This window comes from Pleuronectes platessa, chromosome 12 (assembly GCF_947347685.1).
Source record: "Pleuronectes platessa chromosome 12, fPlePla1.1, whole genome shotgun sequence".
Taxonomy (NCBI): Eukaryota; Metazoa; Chordata; class Actinopteri; order Pleuronectiformes; family Pleuronectidae; genus Pleuronectes; species Pleuronectes platessa.
In genome coordinates this window covers 16,975,564-16,989,836 of record NC_070637.1, presented here as the reverse complement: position 1 = coordinate 16,989,836, position 14,273 = coordinate 16,975,564, and the positions used below count along the sequence as shown (strand labels likewise).

The following is a 14,273-nucleotide window of genomic DNA, read 5'->3' as shown; positions in this document are numbered from 1 at the left end:
AATATCTCTTCTGATAGAGAGTCCTGTGAGACCAAAGAGTCAGTGTGATGCAGGGGGCTTGTTTGTGAGCCCCACTGCCATGGGGAAGAAACTGTTCTATATTACAACATTCCTCATCATAAACTTTTTTAATTACAACACAGACACATTACATCAGCAGAACCTAATCAATCGCCATCTTTACTGACTTCATCGGGTATTTCACTCTGCAAAAAATTGCAACCGCAGTGATAATAAAAATATAAGTATTTTATTCAGGGCTTGCATAATGCTGCTGCTGCAGCCGCAGGCTTATGTGCACCACGTTTCTATATCTAAGCCCCAACACTGCAACCAATTCCAGTGCTCACTGTATCTTTGTGTTGGATAAGATATAAGAGGGCAGGGACAAATGGAAGGGAAAAAATGTGTATTTGAAATGAAATGTGTATTTAAGTCGGAATACACTATGACGATGATCGATGCACTCGGCTGCCAGTCTACAGCCGAATAAAGATTGTTGGTACAGAGGCAGGAGTCTGCAGGCATACCTCTCAAACCGTGACCTTATTCATGCATGCACTGAATCTCATTGTGACATCTACAACTCCCTCTCTTTTTCTCCCCTCTTTTTCCCCGTCTCTCTGCCATGCTGGCTCCATAGCTTGTGCAACCATGTGCTATCTCCTTTAGATGAAATATGAATTATAATTCATTCATATCAAAGGGAAGAGGGTCCCTACTGCCGACAGATTGGACGGCCGTGTCTGAACTCTGCTTCTGAGGGCATGCACTTGAACAGAGGAGACAGCCTGATGCTTTTTTATCTTGCGGGTATGAATTGGTTTGTTATCTAGATAACAGGGGATGTGCTTTTAGCTCTCTGATGATAATTATGTATATAATCATCATTAAACAGATTTGTTTTGCAGACAGCCTGGATCAGGGTAGATAATAGCTTTATCTTTTATTGAAGAGACTGTAAACAAGCCTATCCATCTTTTATTGTGCGCAAATAGTCTCAAAGTGTGAATATTGTGCATTTTTTATTGAATGTCTGAACGGAGATCAAGATAATGGAGATGCTGTCTGTGCTAAGGGTGGAAAAACCCTTTATTATCCACTCACTTTCAACATGCTTTTATTTACTGCAACTATATGCATAATTCATTCCCACCAACAGTTTATTTATCTTCATCCCTGTGAGAATGCACAAGGATAATGGTGTTGAGCGGACACATCGGGCAGCTGTGTCTCAGGAAGTAGAGCGGGTCGTCCACTGAACAGAAGGTCAGTGGTTCAATTCTGCATGCTGAAACGTCCTTGGGCAAGATACTGAACCCCGAATTCCCCCTATGACGACTGTGCTGGCAGTGTGTGATTGATGTGTGATAGAGAAAGTGCTGAACTGTATGAATGTGTGTGAGTGGGTGAATGGCAAAACTGGACTCTAAAGAATAGAAAGGTGCCATATAAGTGTAGACCATTTAGTTTAAGGAGGCAGCAACGTGTTAGAAGGGAATCCATTCGTTGGTGTCTGGATGTTTTAATGTTAATATCACAATCACAATATCTCAACACCCCGAGGTGCTGTGAGATCATTCCCAAATGATTAGATCACTTATAAAAGACATTAAATTAGGTAATTCATGGTTTTTAATTAACAGTGAATTACACAGCCTTCAGCCGGTCGCCTGCGGCAGACGGGAGGCTACTGATGATGACGATATCGAAAACTACGACGCTGGCAGATGCCTGCTGAAACACTTTGAAATCTCCTCATGAAATTAATCTAATGATGTCTAAATTATCTCCTCAAAACCAAGCTAATCGCATCTAATCTTCATTAGAATTCTAGTTGTTGTAATCCAAACATCGATCTGAGGCCCCCGAGCTCTCCCTGTCATTTCTAGTCAATTCTAACACGACATGATCAAAAATGAGCGTCCCCCAGGCCCCCGGTCGCACTGCAGACATGCTACACTTGCTTAATGTGTCCAAGGCAGCTTTATGGATGCCATCAATTCAACCCCCCCCCCTCGCCTCACTTCACAGCGTTATTGATCGTAGTGCAGTTAGCTCTCTCTCCTACACACACACACACACACACACACACTAAAGTCAGCCGAGTCCAGAGCCACAGCTCAACAGTGTGTGTTCAGCCGGATTCAAAGTGGAGCAAACAGAACTTAATAAGGCATGAAGAGCGTCATGTGCAGCCACACACACCTCGAGCTAAGGGGGGGGGGGGGGGGGGGGTATTTGTATTGAGTGAGTGAACGGCTGCGGAGTGAAGAACCACCAGTTGGTCTCTGGCTCTAAATTTGACACTTCAACACATTCAGTGGAGAATTATGTGGCCAAGTTTAATATGAAGTGTGACCATGATGATTGTCGTGATCATAATAATTCATGTGAACTTATGAACTGCTTGTTGACATTCACACTCCTGGTGTCGCTGTTGGGTTGGACACAAGGACTTCACTGCATTCTAGTGGCAAGCTGATTCTATTACAGCTACACCAGAAACGGGTTTGACTGTGAAACCGTGCACTGATCACAGGGATTTTTACATTTGTTATTTGTAATAATAACGTCCACCAAGTAGGTTATGTTTTTATCTATGTTTCTTTATTTGTTTGTTAGTTAGCAGGATTATGCAAAAACACTGGACCAATTATCAAGAAAAACAGGGTGGAAGGACCGGTACAGGTCGGGGATGAACTCATTCAAATTTGCTGCAGATCCAGATTAAGTTAAATTTTCGCTGTCTTTAACCTTACTTAATGTTAGAATCAACATTTTAGTTGATTCTCAAAGAATAATTCATTGATCTGTGCAATTAATTACAGATCCAAATAAATATCTTATCTACAGTGATTATGTGAAAAACCACAAATGTTCCCACTTTGTGTCTTCAAAGTTTATTGTTTGAGACTCCAACAATAAAATAAATGTGATGCTATAATTGAATATATACTACAATGGCACGTAAACGAAACACAAGAAAAAGAATGTCCCCAAACACTATGATTAACGAAAAACTGTAAATTGAAGACAATATATAGAAGAGACAATACAGTTGCAAACATTTCCTTTGGTGTTGAGCTTCTATCTATTCTGGTTCATTCTTTATTCAGCTTTGCTGAACATTAGAAAAAAAGCTGATAAATGTTCCAGATATCACTACATATCTGGAAATGATGGCACATAAGAAATAAAATGTTATAAATATATATCTTTTAAAAATGCATACGTCATCGCTGACAAATCGATTGTATGGCCATGAATATTTAACTCATAAAAATCAAAGTTGTCACGAATGAAAAAATATAAAAAACATTTTTTGCATACTGTATATAGAAAATAATTGGACGAAGCAATATATGAGGTTCTTACAGCTAGATCAACAATGCATTGAGAGGTTTGGCATGCAAGTTTGCACTATGTGTATAAAGCGCATAGATGAGATATAAAACTGATATTTAATTGAAAACTGGAGAAGACATAGTTTCCAGTTCAGTCACTGCCCCCACACAGCTTCAGTAGGAGTTTCTTGTAGTCTCCTGATGTGTCTCCCTGTCAATAAAATGCATCAGAAATTAATTCACATATTTGTCTTTCTGTCATGTCTGCTGGTCCCACAGCTGTATTTCCTTTGTATGAATAGGGTATGGAGATACTTACAGAGATGTGTGTGTACAGCGATTTGCCGTAGTTTTTAACATACGCCTGGCGGATATCCAGCATGTCAACCTCAGAACGAGTCACCATGATCCGGATCAAGGTTGTGTCTTTGGTCCCAGCGCCCTGATCACACGCATTCACACATGCACGTTAATTATAGATACACACAATGAGTGCGTGATCTAATACTATTCTGCACTTATTATGCAGAAGACTTCTATCCAAACAAGAGGGAGAGCCTCACCTTCATGGCCTTGTAGAGCCTCTCAGCAAAGTAGGCAGATGTGTTCTTAATGCACTTCACTGAAATAGAGAAAATACTTATTGCCAACACACGCGCTATGTAATCATTCATTCAGACCTTGTTTCTTTTAAAGAAACACAACTTAGATCATTAAGTTTCTCTTGACTGCAAGAAGAAATCTGCAATATATAACACAAAATGGTGAGGGTGATGAAAATGTGACCTCTGCAAAATCAAACTACACAAACATCAAAAGAATGTAACAGAGGATTTCAAACTTTAAGCCGCAATAACCAACATTTGTGTATTAAAAGAGCAATAATGACACCGTGGAGGGTCACTCAGAATGAAGAACCTATAGAGCATTATTATTATAGCACTGTTACTATAGCATCTCAGCAAAGAGCCAGACATGTGTTTAGGAGGTTTTCTGGGCAGATCCTAGTGGCATATACCAAAACAGAGCTAAAAGAGGAGTAAATAATGTACTTATATTAATCAGCAACAAAAAATGTTGCTATAGCCCTTTTAATCGGGTTAGCATCTGTGTAAAAGGGAGAAGAGAGAGCCGGCAATGCTGGACAGAAGCCGACACTGTTGTTTAGCATCCAGAACACTATCTAAAAATGTTACACTGGTGCAACATGATGTCGGCGTTGTTTGGTTCGATGTAAACATGAAGAATCTCTTTTTAAAAGAGGCTTACGTGTCTGCTAGATGCAAATGTGTTAGCCATGACAATTTATAAAGGAGGCATTAAACTAGTGCGGTGTTTGTCATCTTGATTCTGAGATTCCCTTCCCCTTAGTGGCCAAATATTGATAACTGCAGCTTTAAAGTGAGTTATATTTTAGAAAAATGTTAACATGCATGAGAAAGCGAACGTGAAATCAGAAACCAAAGAATTTTCTGAGAGAGTCAAATGAAACTGTGTAAAAAAAAAAAAAAAATAGCAAACATCCAACACTGCAGTGCACACCACTTCACAATTAAGACATATAGACTGGGTGTGGAAAGACTATGAAGAATGTCAAACACATGTTACTGTACCATAAACCTGAGATATGTTGGCAAACGAGAAAACACAAAGAGGATTACACCTTCAACAGGAACGCGACCGAGATACTGCAATACAGTCACGTTTATTTGTGTACTAAGCAAATAGCAGCAACACACCTTATTATTTAGAATGTAAAGTGTTAATAAACAAATAACCATTCACGTGACCTTGGCATGCACGTGCCAGTGTAAACAGGAAGTCTCTGTTTTAGCCTTTGTGGCTTCAAATGCAGGTTTCAAACTAAAACAGGAGCCAGCACGGGTTTTAAAAATCTTATTTTTAAGGGTTTGAAAATATTAAAACATATAAGTATCAATGTAGCCAAAGACCAGACTTTGAATAGGTGTGTGTATTGTGTGTGTATTCTTACCCACTGCCACCATGCCACTCTCGAGGTCTCCAGACATCTCCCTGTCAATACTCTTCTCGATATCTCTTCCACACATCTGCTGGTACTCCAGAAACACTACACACACACACATGCATACACACACCATCAGGAATATATACAGCAAAGGACTGAACTTGCATTATGGCCCAATTCTCGATTATTCATATACTTCAAGTCTTAAATGTTGAACCAGTTTAGATGAAGCTTGTGAACGCGTCCTCATAAAGAATACCTGTTCTGAGATGTGGTTTGCTCCTGCTGCACAAAATAGCATTGAATTTGGACTCATCTGTTCCCAGCTTGCTCTCTCCAGCAGCATACAGGGCCTATTTGGAAGAACGTGTCTTTGTTTGCAATGTAGATGATAAATAATAAAACATTTATTATTAATGCTAATGAAAACTGACTTTACCTGAGCATCTTGTTTGGCCATAGAGATGTCAACATTGGGCCTTTCGTCACGGTTACCCTTTGACGTACAGAGAAAAACATTCCTGATTAAATCTGAAAATAGTTTAGAGGTGTCAGGTATACAAGGAATTATTTATATTTCTGTACCTGGGCGAGAGAGATCAGGAGCCTGCGGAAGTGGCCTGAAGTATCCCCGCTGATGGCATCCTCCAGTTTCTTCTTGTATTCTGAAAATTATTTCAGCCATTTTAGTCAAACGAAACAAACCCAAAAAACTGGTCACAGAAACCAAGAATATCAGGAAAATCCAGGACAGATATTCAGGGAAATGACCAGGATCTGATTTACTGGCAAGGCAATCTGAGATACTGTGAAATTCTAAAAAAGCATAACAAGTTTAAAGCAAATAATGCTGACAAAATGATGCTGAACTTTTAAGGATTCATTTCAAATCATGTTATACTTTTATGTATTTGTAGTTGACCTTGATACCATTGCCTTCATTTTGAATGATTTTATGTTTGACAGATTCCTCACAATACAATTTGCATTTAAAAATCATGGTAATAGCGACATCTAGATATACAGAGCTTATTCACCAGTGTAATTAAAGCTATTCAACACAGTGCTGTGATGCTGTGTGATAAAGGAGAACAGAGCAGTGGAGGAAAGCAGTGCATTAACCACCCTGAGGCTCCTCACCTTGTTTGTAAATGCGGTTTATCTCCTTGATTTCATCGTTGGAGCGAGAAGACAGAATCTCAATCAGGCAGGCTTCATCGGTTCCAGCTCCCTGTTAGGAAAACAGGGATGATCATTGGAAGATCTATACTTACAAAACAATCATTGGGCTACTGCCATTATAGCTCTCCTCTCTCATCAGCTGGAATTGCAATAATCTCAATACATGCTCCCAGAGCTGGCTCTCATTATATCTGCCTCGTGTCAACACTAACTTGGGGAAGACAGCTTTCTGTTATAAGGCACCCTACATCTGGAATGAGGTCCAAAAATCGTTAAAGTTGGCCTCATTGATTTCATTAAAGGAGTTCTCGATTCTTGTTTCATGTACAGCTGGCTTCTCCTGCAGTGATTGTAACTGTAAGTTGGGTTAAGCTTAACCATAGTATTTTATAGTATTTATTGAATCGTCAGGGTTGATTGTTTGTGACCTTTTACTTTGTATTGCTTTATGTATATATGCATATTTATTCTATTCTTATCTATTTATTTCTCAATGTTTTACTCTTTATTGTACCCTCGGCACCATTGTAAATGAGGGTCTTATTCCTCAATGTGTTTTCCGAGGCTTAAATAAATAATCAATCAAAAAAAACAGAACAACAATCATCTGACAACTTTGTCCTCTGGCCGAGTCAAAACTACAGTTAAGTGAATCTTCAATCAACTCCACAGCTGATGCAAGCACGTACAGAATTCTAAATCACGTACACATGCTTTTTTCCCTGTGTTTTTTTTTACCTTGATGGCACTGTGTAGCTCGTAGGCATCAAGCTCAGCTGGGCTCTTCAGCATAGCCAGGACCAGCTTCCTGAAATCTCCAGACAGTTCCGAATGCAGGTCCTTAACCAGATCCTAAAAATGGAAACATGCTTTCAATAACTAAAAACCATCATTAACTGCTGCTGTGAAACACACACGGGAAGAGACTCTGTGGCTTAACTGTAATGAGCTCGGAGGAAATTCAATCCCCTCTCCATTTTACTGACAGCACCTGTTGTCAGCTCGTCACTGTTAACCACAGCTAGCTGCTGCATACTGAGCCATGTGTGAGTCTATATAAGTAAATGGTGTTTGTTCTGTCAGCAATTTTCAAGAATAAGATGCACTCCTAATTTTTCCACACTAACTAAATGTATAAAAAGTTCGCTAGTAGCATGAAAAGGACTGTTACCTTCCCATAGGAAGTTTTGTAGGCACGCAGCAAAGGGACACGCTGCTTGACGGAGCGAGACCCCAGTAACTCGATAATGGCTTGCTCGTCAGTTCCTGCACAGACAAATCAAACGCAGATACAAATTTGACCTATTTCAGGTTCAACACATTATGTTCATACTTAGACATGGCTTTCATTTGTCAAAATTAAGGCTAAAGTGTCTTTGTCAGAAACAGCTGTTAGATTTCATTGATTAGTTGAGTAGTTAATAAGTTAATATTAAAATCTGTCGCACAACGCAGCTTAAAAATAGCTTAAAGGTAGAACATAAGGTCGGCCTCTTCGAAGATGACGTCATTGCATTCCTTGAACAGCCTAGTGAATCGTTGCCTGAATTGCTAGATCTCTTAAACGCATATGGACAGCTATCAGGATATAAGATAAATATCACTAAAACCCAAGTACTCACTATCAATTATACACCACCAAAGGAGATCAGGGATAAATACAATTTAAATTGGAATCTGAAGAAAATTCATTATTTAGGCGTAGAAGTGACTAGGAATTTATCAGGACTATATAGGGCAAATTATGATAGGATTAACCGAGAATTATTAAAAGATATACATAGGTGGACCACCCTAACATTGGATTTTAGCTCAAGGATTGAATTAATAAGAATGAATGTATTACCCAGACTTTTATACTTGTTCCAAGCATTACCAATAGAGATACCTCAAACACAATTCATATCATGGGACAGGATGATATCCAGATTCATATGGGGGGGGAAGAGGCCAAGAGTGAGACTCAGAACTCTCCAGCTAAAGAGGGAGGGTGGGGGCCTGAGTCTGCCGAACCTGAAAGAATACTTCCATGCGGCCCAGCTGAGATATGTGCATTGTTGGTGTAAACTGGATTATGAAGCAAAATGGAAAGAAATGGAAAAATAATTTGAACTGTGTCCCATACAGAGTATTATAGGAGATAGGGAAACATTTAAGACGGTTAGAAATCAAATGGATTCGATCACAAAATTTACCTTGGAATTATGGTTTAAATTACTTAGACATAATAAGGCGGAGAAGGATGCAAATCTATTGAAAAGGTTGAGTTTTGATAACAGTTTTAAACCAGCTGGGCGCGGTGGGGGATTCGGACAGTGGGTGGATAAGGGCATTACGGCATGGTGCATGCTGGTGGACAAGGGGAAGATAATGAGTTTTCAAGACTTGAAAACGAAACATGGCCTGGATTGGCGGGAATTTTACAAATATTTACAGATACGGGATTATTATGGGAAGCGGATTGGAAAGGAGCTCCCTCTAGAGGTGAACAAGGTGGTACAAGTAATGATTGATACATATAAAGGGAACCGGGTCAGGACTATAACTACATTATATAAGGCATTGATGGATGACAAAAACACAACAGGGTATATAAAAGAAAAATGGGAAAGAGAATTTGACATGAAAATATCTGACGATGAATGGGATAAGATGTGGGATAAGCATAAGACAACAACTTGTTCGCGAGCCTGGAGGGAGTTTTCCTGGAAAAATCTGATACGGTTCTTTATCACACCTAAAATTTCAAATAACTATTCTGAAACAAGAAAGTCATGTTGGAGGAATTGTGGGTCATCTGAGGCCAACCATGCACATATATCTGGAACTGTCCCAAAATAATAGGGTTTTGGGGAATGGTCCATAGGATAACACAAGATATTCTGGGATACAAATTTTAAATGAATCATGAGCTGATGTATCTAAGTATGTACATGGAGAATGATGTTCAGGATGGGGACAGGATGGCAGTTGACTCAGGCTTGACATGACAGCAGTTTGTTATTTTTTGTTTTTATTTTTTATTTGTATTTTTTTTTATTTCTGGTTGTCGATGCTGTTGATGACTTGTATTTGTGTAATTGTTGAATAAAAAGAAAATAGTAAAAAAAAAAATAGCTTAAAGAATAAAATAACAAGCAGCAAACCATGATTAAAGTCTGCCCACAGCACTCACCAAAGCCCTTCATGGCCTTTCTCAGGACCTCCACATCCTTAAGCTGGTCAGCTCCAGGATAGTCCTTGATTGTTCCCCTGAATCCTCTCTGACATAACAACACAGGCATTTCCGTAATGTGTTATTCCAACAAACAGTTCCTTCCGTTTTACATGGTGAATGCTTATAAGTGAATGTGTGCACCACATTCAAAACAGAGATGCATGGTGTCAGTGTCTCTTACATTGACAGCTGGAGCTATTGGCATGGCTCCTCCTCCGTAGGCTGGCATGGATGGATTTGGTGATGGGTACCCTGGCATAGGTGCGGGAGCTCCTCCATAAGCGGGCATGGAAGGATTAGGTGATGGGGCACGGGGGTACCCTTGCATAGGCTGTCCTGGCTGACCGGGGTAGCCCATCGCTGGGCCTTGGTGTTGAGGCATGGTCCCTCCTGGCTGTGGGTACATGCCATATGACTGTTGGTTAGGTAAGGTGGCACCATACCCACCAGACTGAGGGAGAGATGGGTACACCCCAGGGGCTTGGGTGTACATGGATGAGTTGTGGTTGGCCTGCGATTTGGAAAGATTGGTTCACATCCTATATGTACACAGATCCTTGGAAATTGCAATAGGCAAAGCAAACATAGCTTGTCACACCTTTTTTGAAAAATATTTAGTTTTGTTAACTTCCACTTATTTATATTACTTAATATTTGAATTAATTCGATGTTAAAATAACACTATCTGCACTAATGTTAATAAATATTTTTAAAAGATAGTCATGCAGATTCTGGATCTAACTTCAGCAGAAATCCTGAAGTTGATGTTCCTGAACTTTTGAACCATTTACACAATGTATCAAAAAGGTGTGGCTATGCTGTATTACAGAACAGAAATGTAGACATGCGAAAATACAAACACAGAACAGAAAAACACAGATCAGAGAAGTATAAGGGGTGAAACTAAAAGGTTGCATCACACTAATAGGTTTCAGAAGCATGGATAGGAATGTATATGAGTATACGAGGAAAGGATATGATGGTTTTCTCATGCAAGAGAATTTGAAAGAGAAGCTAACAAAGAAAATGGCAAAGCTAAAAAATTAGGATGTGAACTTTGAAAAAGTCTTACCGTAAAGTCAAAGGATGCCATATTCCATTAAGGGCTGAGTAATTCATTCTAACTGGGATGTTCAGTGCAATAATCTGATCATGTTGCTTTTAACATACATTAAGATTTTCTGGGTGCAGGTGAAGGTGTTATATTTTCAGATAAACTTACCATGCCAGCATTGTATCCGGGGTTGGATAAGCTGTCAAGACCAATGGAGGGATAACCACCAGTAGGGCCACCACCCCAGCTACCTGGAGAAGATACCAAAAACATATTATGCTACTAAATGCCTGAAGGAAAAAAGTATTGAATTTTAGACCCAGACTGGAAGGACCCCTCTTGCTGGAAACTTCCCTTTTCTCACTTTCTAACTAGTTAACATGAAGGTGAAAAGAGTGCTGGACAGAGAATAGGAGTACTATGTGAAGGAGGAACTGTGAGACTTGCTTTGTTTGTTTCTGAGGGGGACACAAATTCCACTCTTTTAACTTTAAGTCTCATGATCTGTGTTGCCTAAAAACAAAACTGACTCACTTCCTACAAGGCACCAGAATAGTTGACCATGTTTCAAATCTCTAATTACTCTATTATCTAATTGTCTAAAGTAATGCTCATGTTTGCCCTGATGTTAATGCTATATGTAGGACTGGGCTTTTTTATACAACTTGGTGAGTTGCTTGTACATAAGTTTACTTCTCTGACTTATGATTTTGTAGTGTTCCAGCCCCTTAGTGGCCATAGATCAATTAATGCAATTTGAAGTAATAGTTATCTATAATTATTTATATTTCTGATGAGAGCTGGTTAACAAAGAACACCAGTTTATTACTATGGAAAGAACAAGGCTCCTTTTTCCCTGCGTGCTCAGTCTTAATGTGAAGCTAGGCTTAGTTTATAGTGTCTTCATATTTACAATACAGCCATGAGATTGGCATCAAGTTCTAACTCGAACAAAAAAGTGAAAAACCCATCCCTAAGTGTCACATTATCTAATATACAGTGTTGCATGCTCACCTTGTGGTGGTGCCTGTGGGTAGCCTCCTGCTTGTGGTGGATAGCCGCCAGCCTGTGGAGGGTAGCCACTCGGCTGCTGCGGGTAGCCTCCTGCTTGGGGAGGGTATCCCCCTGCCTGAGGTGGGTATCCGCCTGCCTGGGGTGGGTATCCGCCTGCCTGGGGTGGGTATCCGCCTGCTTGAGGTGGGTATCCTCCTGCCTGAGGAGGGTATCCGCCTGCCTGGGGAGGGTAGCCGCCTGCTTGAGGTGGGTATCCACAAGCCTGAGGGGGGTATCCAGGGTAGCTCATTGCTTTAATCCAAAAACAGAAGAGTTAATCAGAGGGATGGCATAAAAGACCTTTTGCAAATCAGACAATTATCATTTTGTGCAGTAATTGTGACAAAAATGCACTAGTTTCCCTGCTAAAAGTCAGTTTAGAGGAATTAAAATAAATAAATTTGCTCTTAATGGCAAACTAAAGACATATGCATGAATTAACATGGCATCAAAAGAAATAAAAAACACCCAGCTGTAAACGTTCCCCTGCTCATCTTTTCCAGTGGGAATAATTATTCACTGTGCCTTTATATACTATGTCTTCTTTGGAAGATGTAGCTCAGACTTAATTATATAGTTAGATTTGTATAAGAGCAACTCGTCTACTTTAGAGGGCAGGGCCTATGACAGTGTTCTTCCTTTAAACACACCTATACACTGACAGGCCTGTATCACAAATTCCCCTGGTTTCAGTTATTTCCTGATAACAAGGGAGGTCTTAGTTAACAGTTTCTGAATAGTCACTGTCACTAATGAGAGGCAGACCCAGTTATTACAGGGCTGTTGGGTCACATCCAGTTTCAGTTTTGCGTGTGGTGGGGTGGTGAGGAAACTTGCATTTTGCCCAAGCTCTGTATGAAAAGCCTTTGGGCCAGTGCTCGTACTTGTTCCATGGTTAGTACAACGGAACGGCCATGTTTGCTTTGCATTTTATGATCTCAGAAAAAAAGGGATCTGCTGTGTTTGAATATGCAAACGGGGCAGGGAAGCTACCCCTTTAAAACACAGAGCTCAGATCCTACTAGACAGAATAATTCACATCCAGAGAATAGAGAAAGTATTTGTCTCATCTGCTTTCTGAGAAATTATCCAAGAATCCAAGTGACTCATGAGTGTGACCTGTGAGAACATTTTTTCAACCACCCTCCCACTTCCTTGTCCGTGTCTGTTGAACTGATGCGGAGTTCATGTGCGCTTGTGAAATCGTGCATAAAAAGGTTGTAACACAGGAAAGGGGCACTAATAAAGATATTAATCATTACAGGATCAAAAGAAAAGCAGCTTTAACGTAAGGTTATCATTAACTGCTTTAGTAATATGAGTTGCTATCAGCTAATGCTGTTTACAACTTAATAGCTGTGTCAGTCCACTCGCTTTTGATTAAATCATAGAAATATAATAACTAATGAATCCATAATTTCCCGGGAGTCACCCAAACGTTACACAGACAGTTCAACAGCATGCTAACACATTATTCTAAATAAACAATTAGCTTAAAATACTTTTACTCTGATCAAATGTGGATGTATTTGACAGTTCGCTTGGTTTAAAGCCTGTACAGATCTGCTATAGAAAACTAGCAAAGGTAGCTGCCAACACACACTACATGATGTGGCTTGTTTAGCTTTTCCACCATGACAGCTTAATTCCGTGGACACTCTTAAGACACGGATATTTTTCGAACACTGACCTCGCCTAACTATCGAACGATCAAGCAGAGATCAGCCCGTGGGCCTTTACCCTACATTAGCAAGCTAGCTAGGTTTAACGACAGTAAATAAACAGCAGCAGACTGAAACTTCGCGCTTTAAATGGTTAAAGACTGATCTGCAGGAGTGTTCGCGATCTACAAGGGCAGAGTGACGTAACACCTCCCAACCGAGTCTGGTAAACAGTTTCTAGACCCTCGGATAAAAGTTGTACCGTCTGCTAATGTACCTTTCACTGTCCCAGCTCGAGTTACTTAAAGTTAGACACTTACTGCGGTGATTTTCTGTTTCTTCCTGGAGGACGAGTCTCTCACCAGGCGCAGTCTGGACCGTATTTAACGAAAGTGGGTGGGACTCATAGTTTCCATTTAAGGAACCCACCTATTTTTCTGCAGCTGACAGAGAGAGGGAGGGAGGGAAGGAGTGAGAGAGAGAGGGAGGGAGGGGTGGAGTGTGAGAGAGAGAGAGAGAGAGAGAGAGAGAGAGGGAGAGAGAGAGAGAGAGAGAGAGAGAGAGAGAGAGAGAGAGTGAGGCAAGGAGTGAGAGAGAGAGAAGGAGGGGGGACTGAGAGGGCAGGCAGCCCTCCTCTTTACCACGTGACAGCCATAAACAAACACACACACATACAGATTATACATGAACATTACTGACATGATGGAAAATGTGACACACCGACGTCACGACATGTGTCACAATAGGTTCATTATCTGTCAGGTGTGTCCAT

At 40.3% G+C, this 14,273-nt stretch overlaps 1 protein-coding gene across 2 annotated transcripts; it reads right to left on the bottom strand.

The window, feature by feature from the left end:
- Window positions 1–2,887: 2,887 nt before the first annotated feature.
- On the bottom strand, window positions 2,888–13,982 carry anxa11a (annexin A11a). Of its 2 annotated transcripts, none has more exons than XM_053435713.1 (15): window positions 13,822–13,982; window positions 11,802–12,092; window positions 10,956–11,038; window positions 9,915–10,244; window positions 9,692–9,779; window positions 7,688–7,782; window positions 7,255–7,368; window positions 6,475–6,565; window positions 5,920–5,999; window positions 5,774–5,830; window positions 5,594–5,687; window positions 5,341–5,436; window positions 3,911–3,969; window positions 3,667–3,789; window positions 2,888–3,558 (listed from the first exon to the last, which is right to left on the bottom strand). In XM_053435713.1, the coding sequence occupies exons 2-15, from the start codon at window positions 12,088–12,090 to the stop codon at window positions 3,499–3,501; spliced, it is 1,659 nt and encodes a 552-aa protein (XP_053291688.1). In that variant the 5' UTR covers window positions 12,091–12,092; window positions 13,822–13,982; the 3' UTR covers window positions 2,888–3,498. The 2 variants fall into 2 exon arrangements, with proteins under 2 accessions (XP_053291688.1, XP_053291689.1); XM_053435714.1 differs by having other exon boundaries at window positions 9,915–10,127.
- Between the last annotated feature and the right edge of the window lie 291 nt (window positions 13,983–14,273).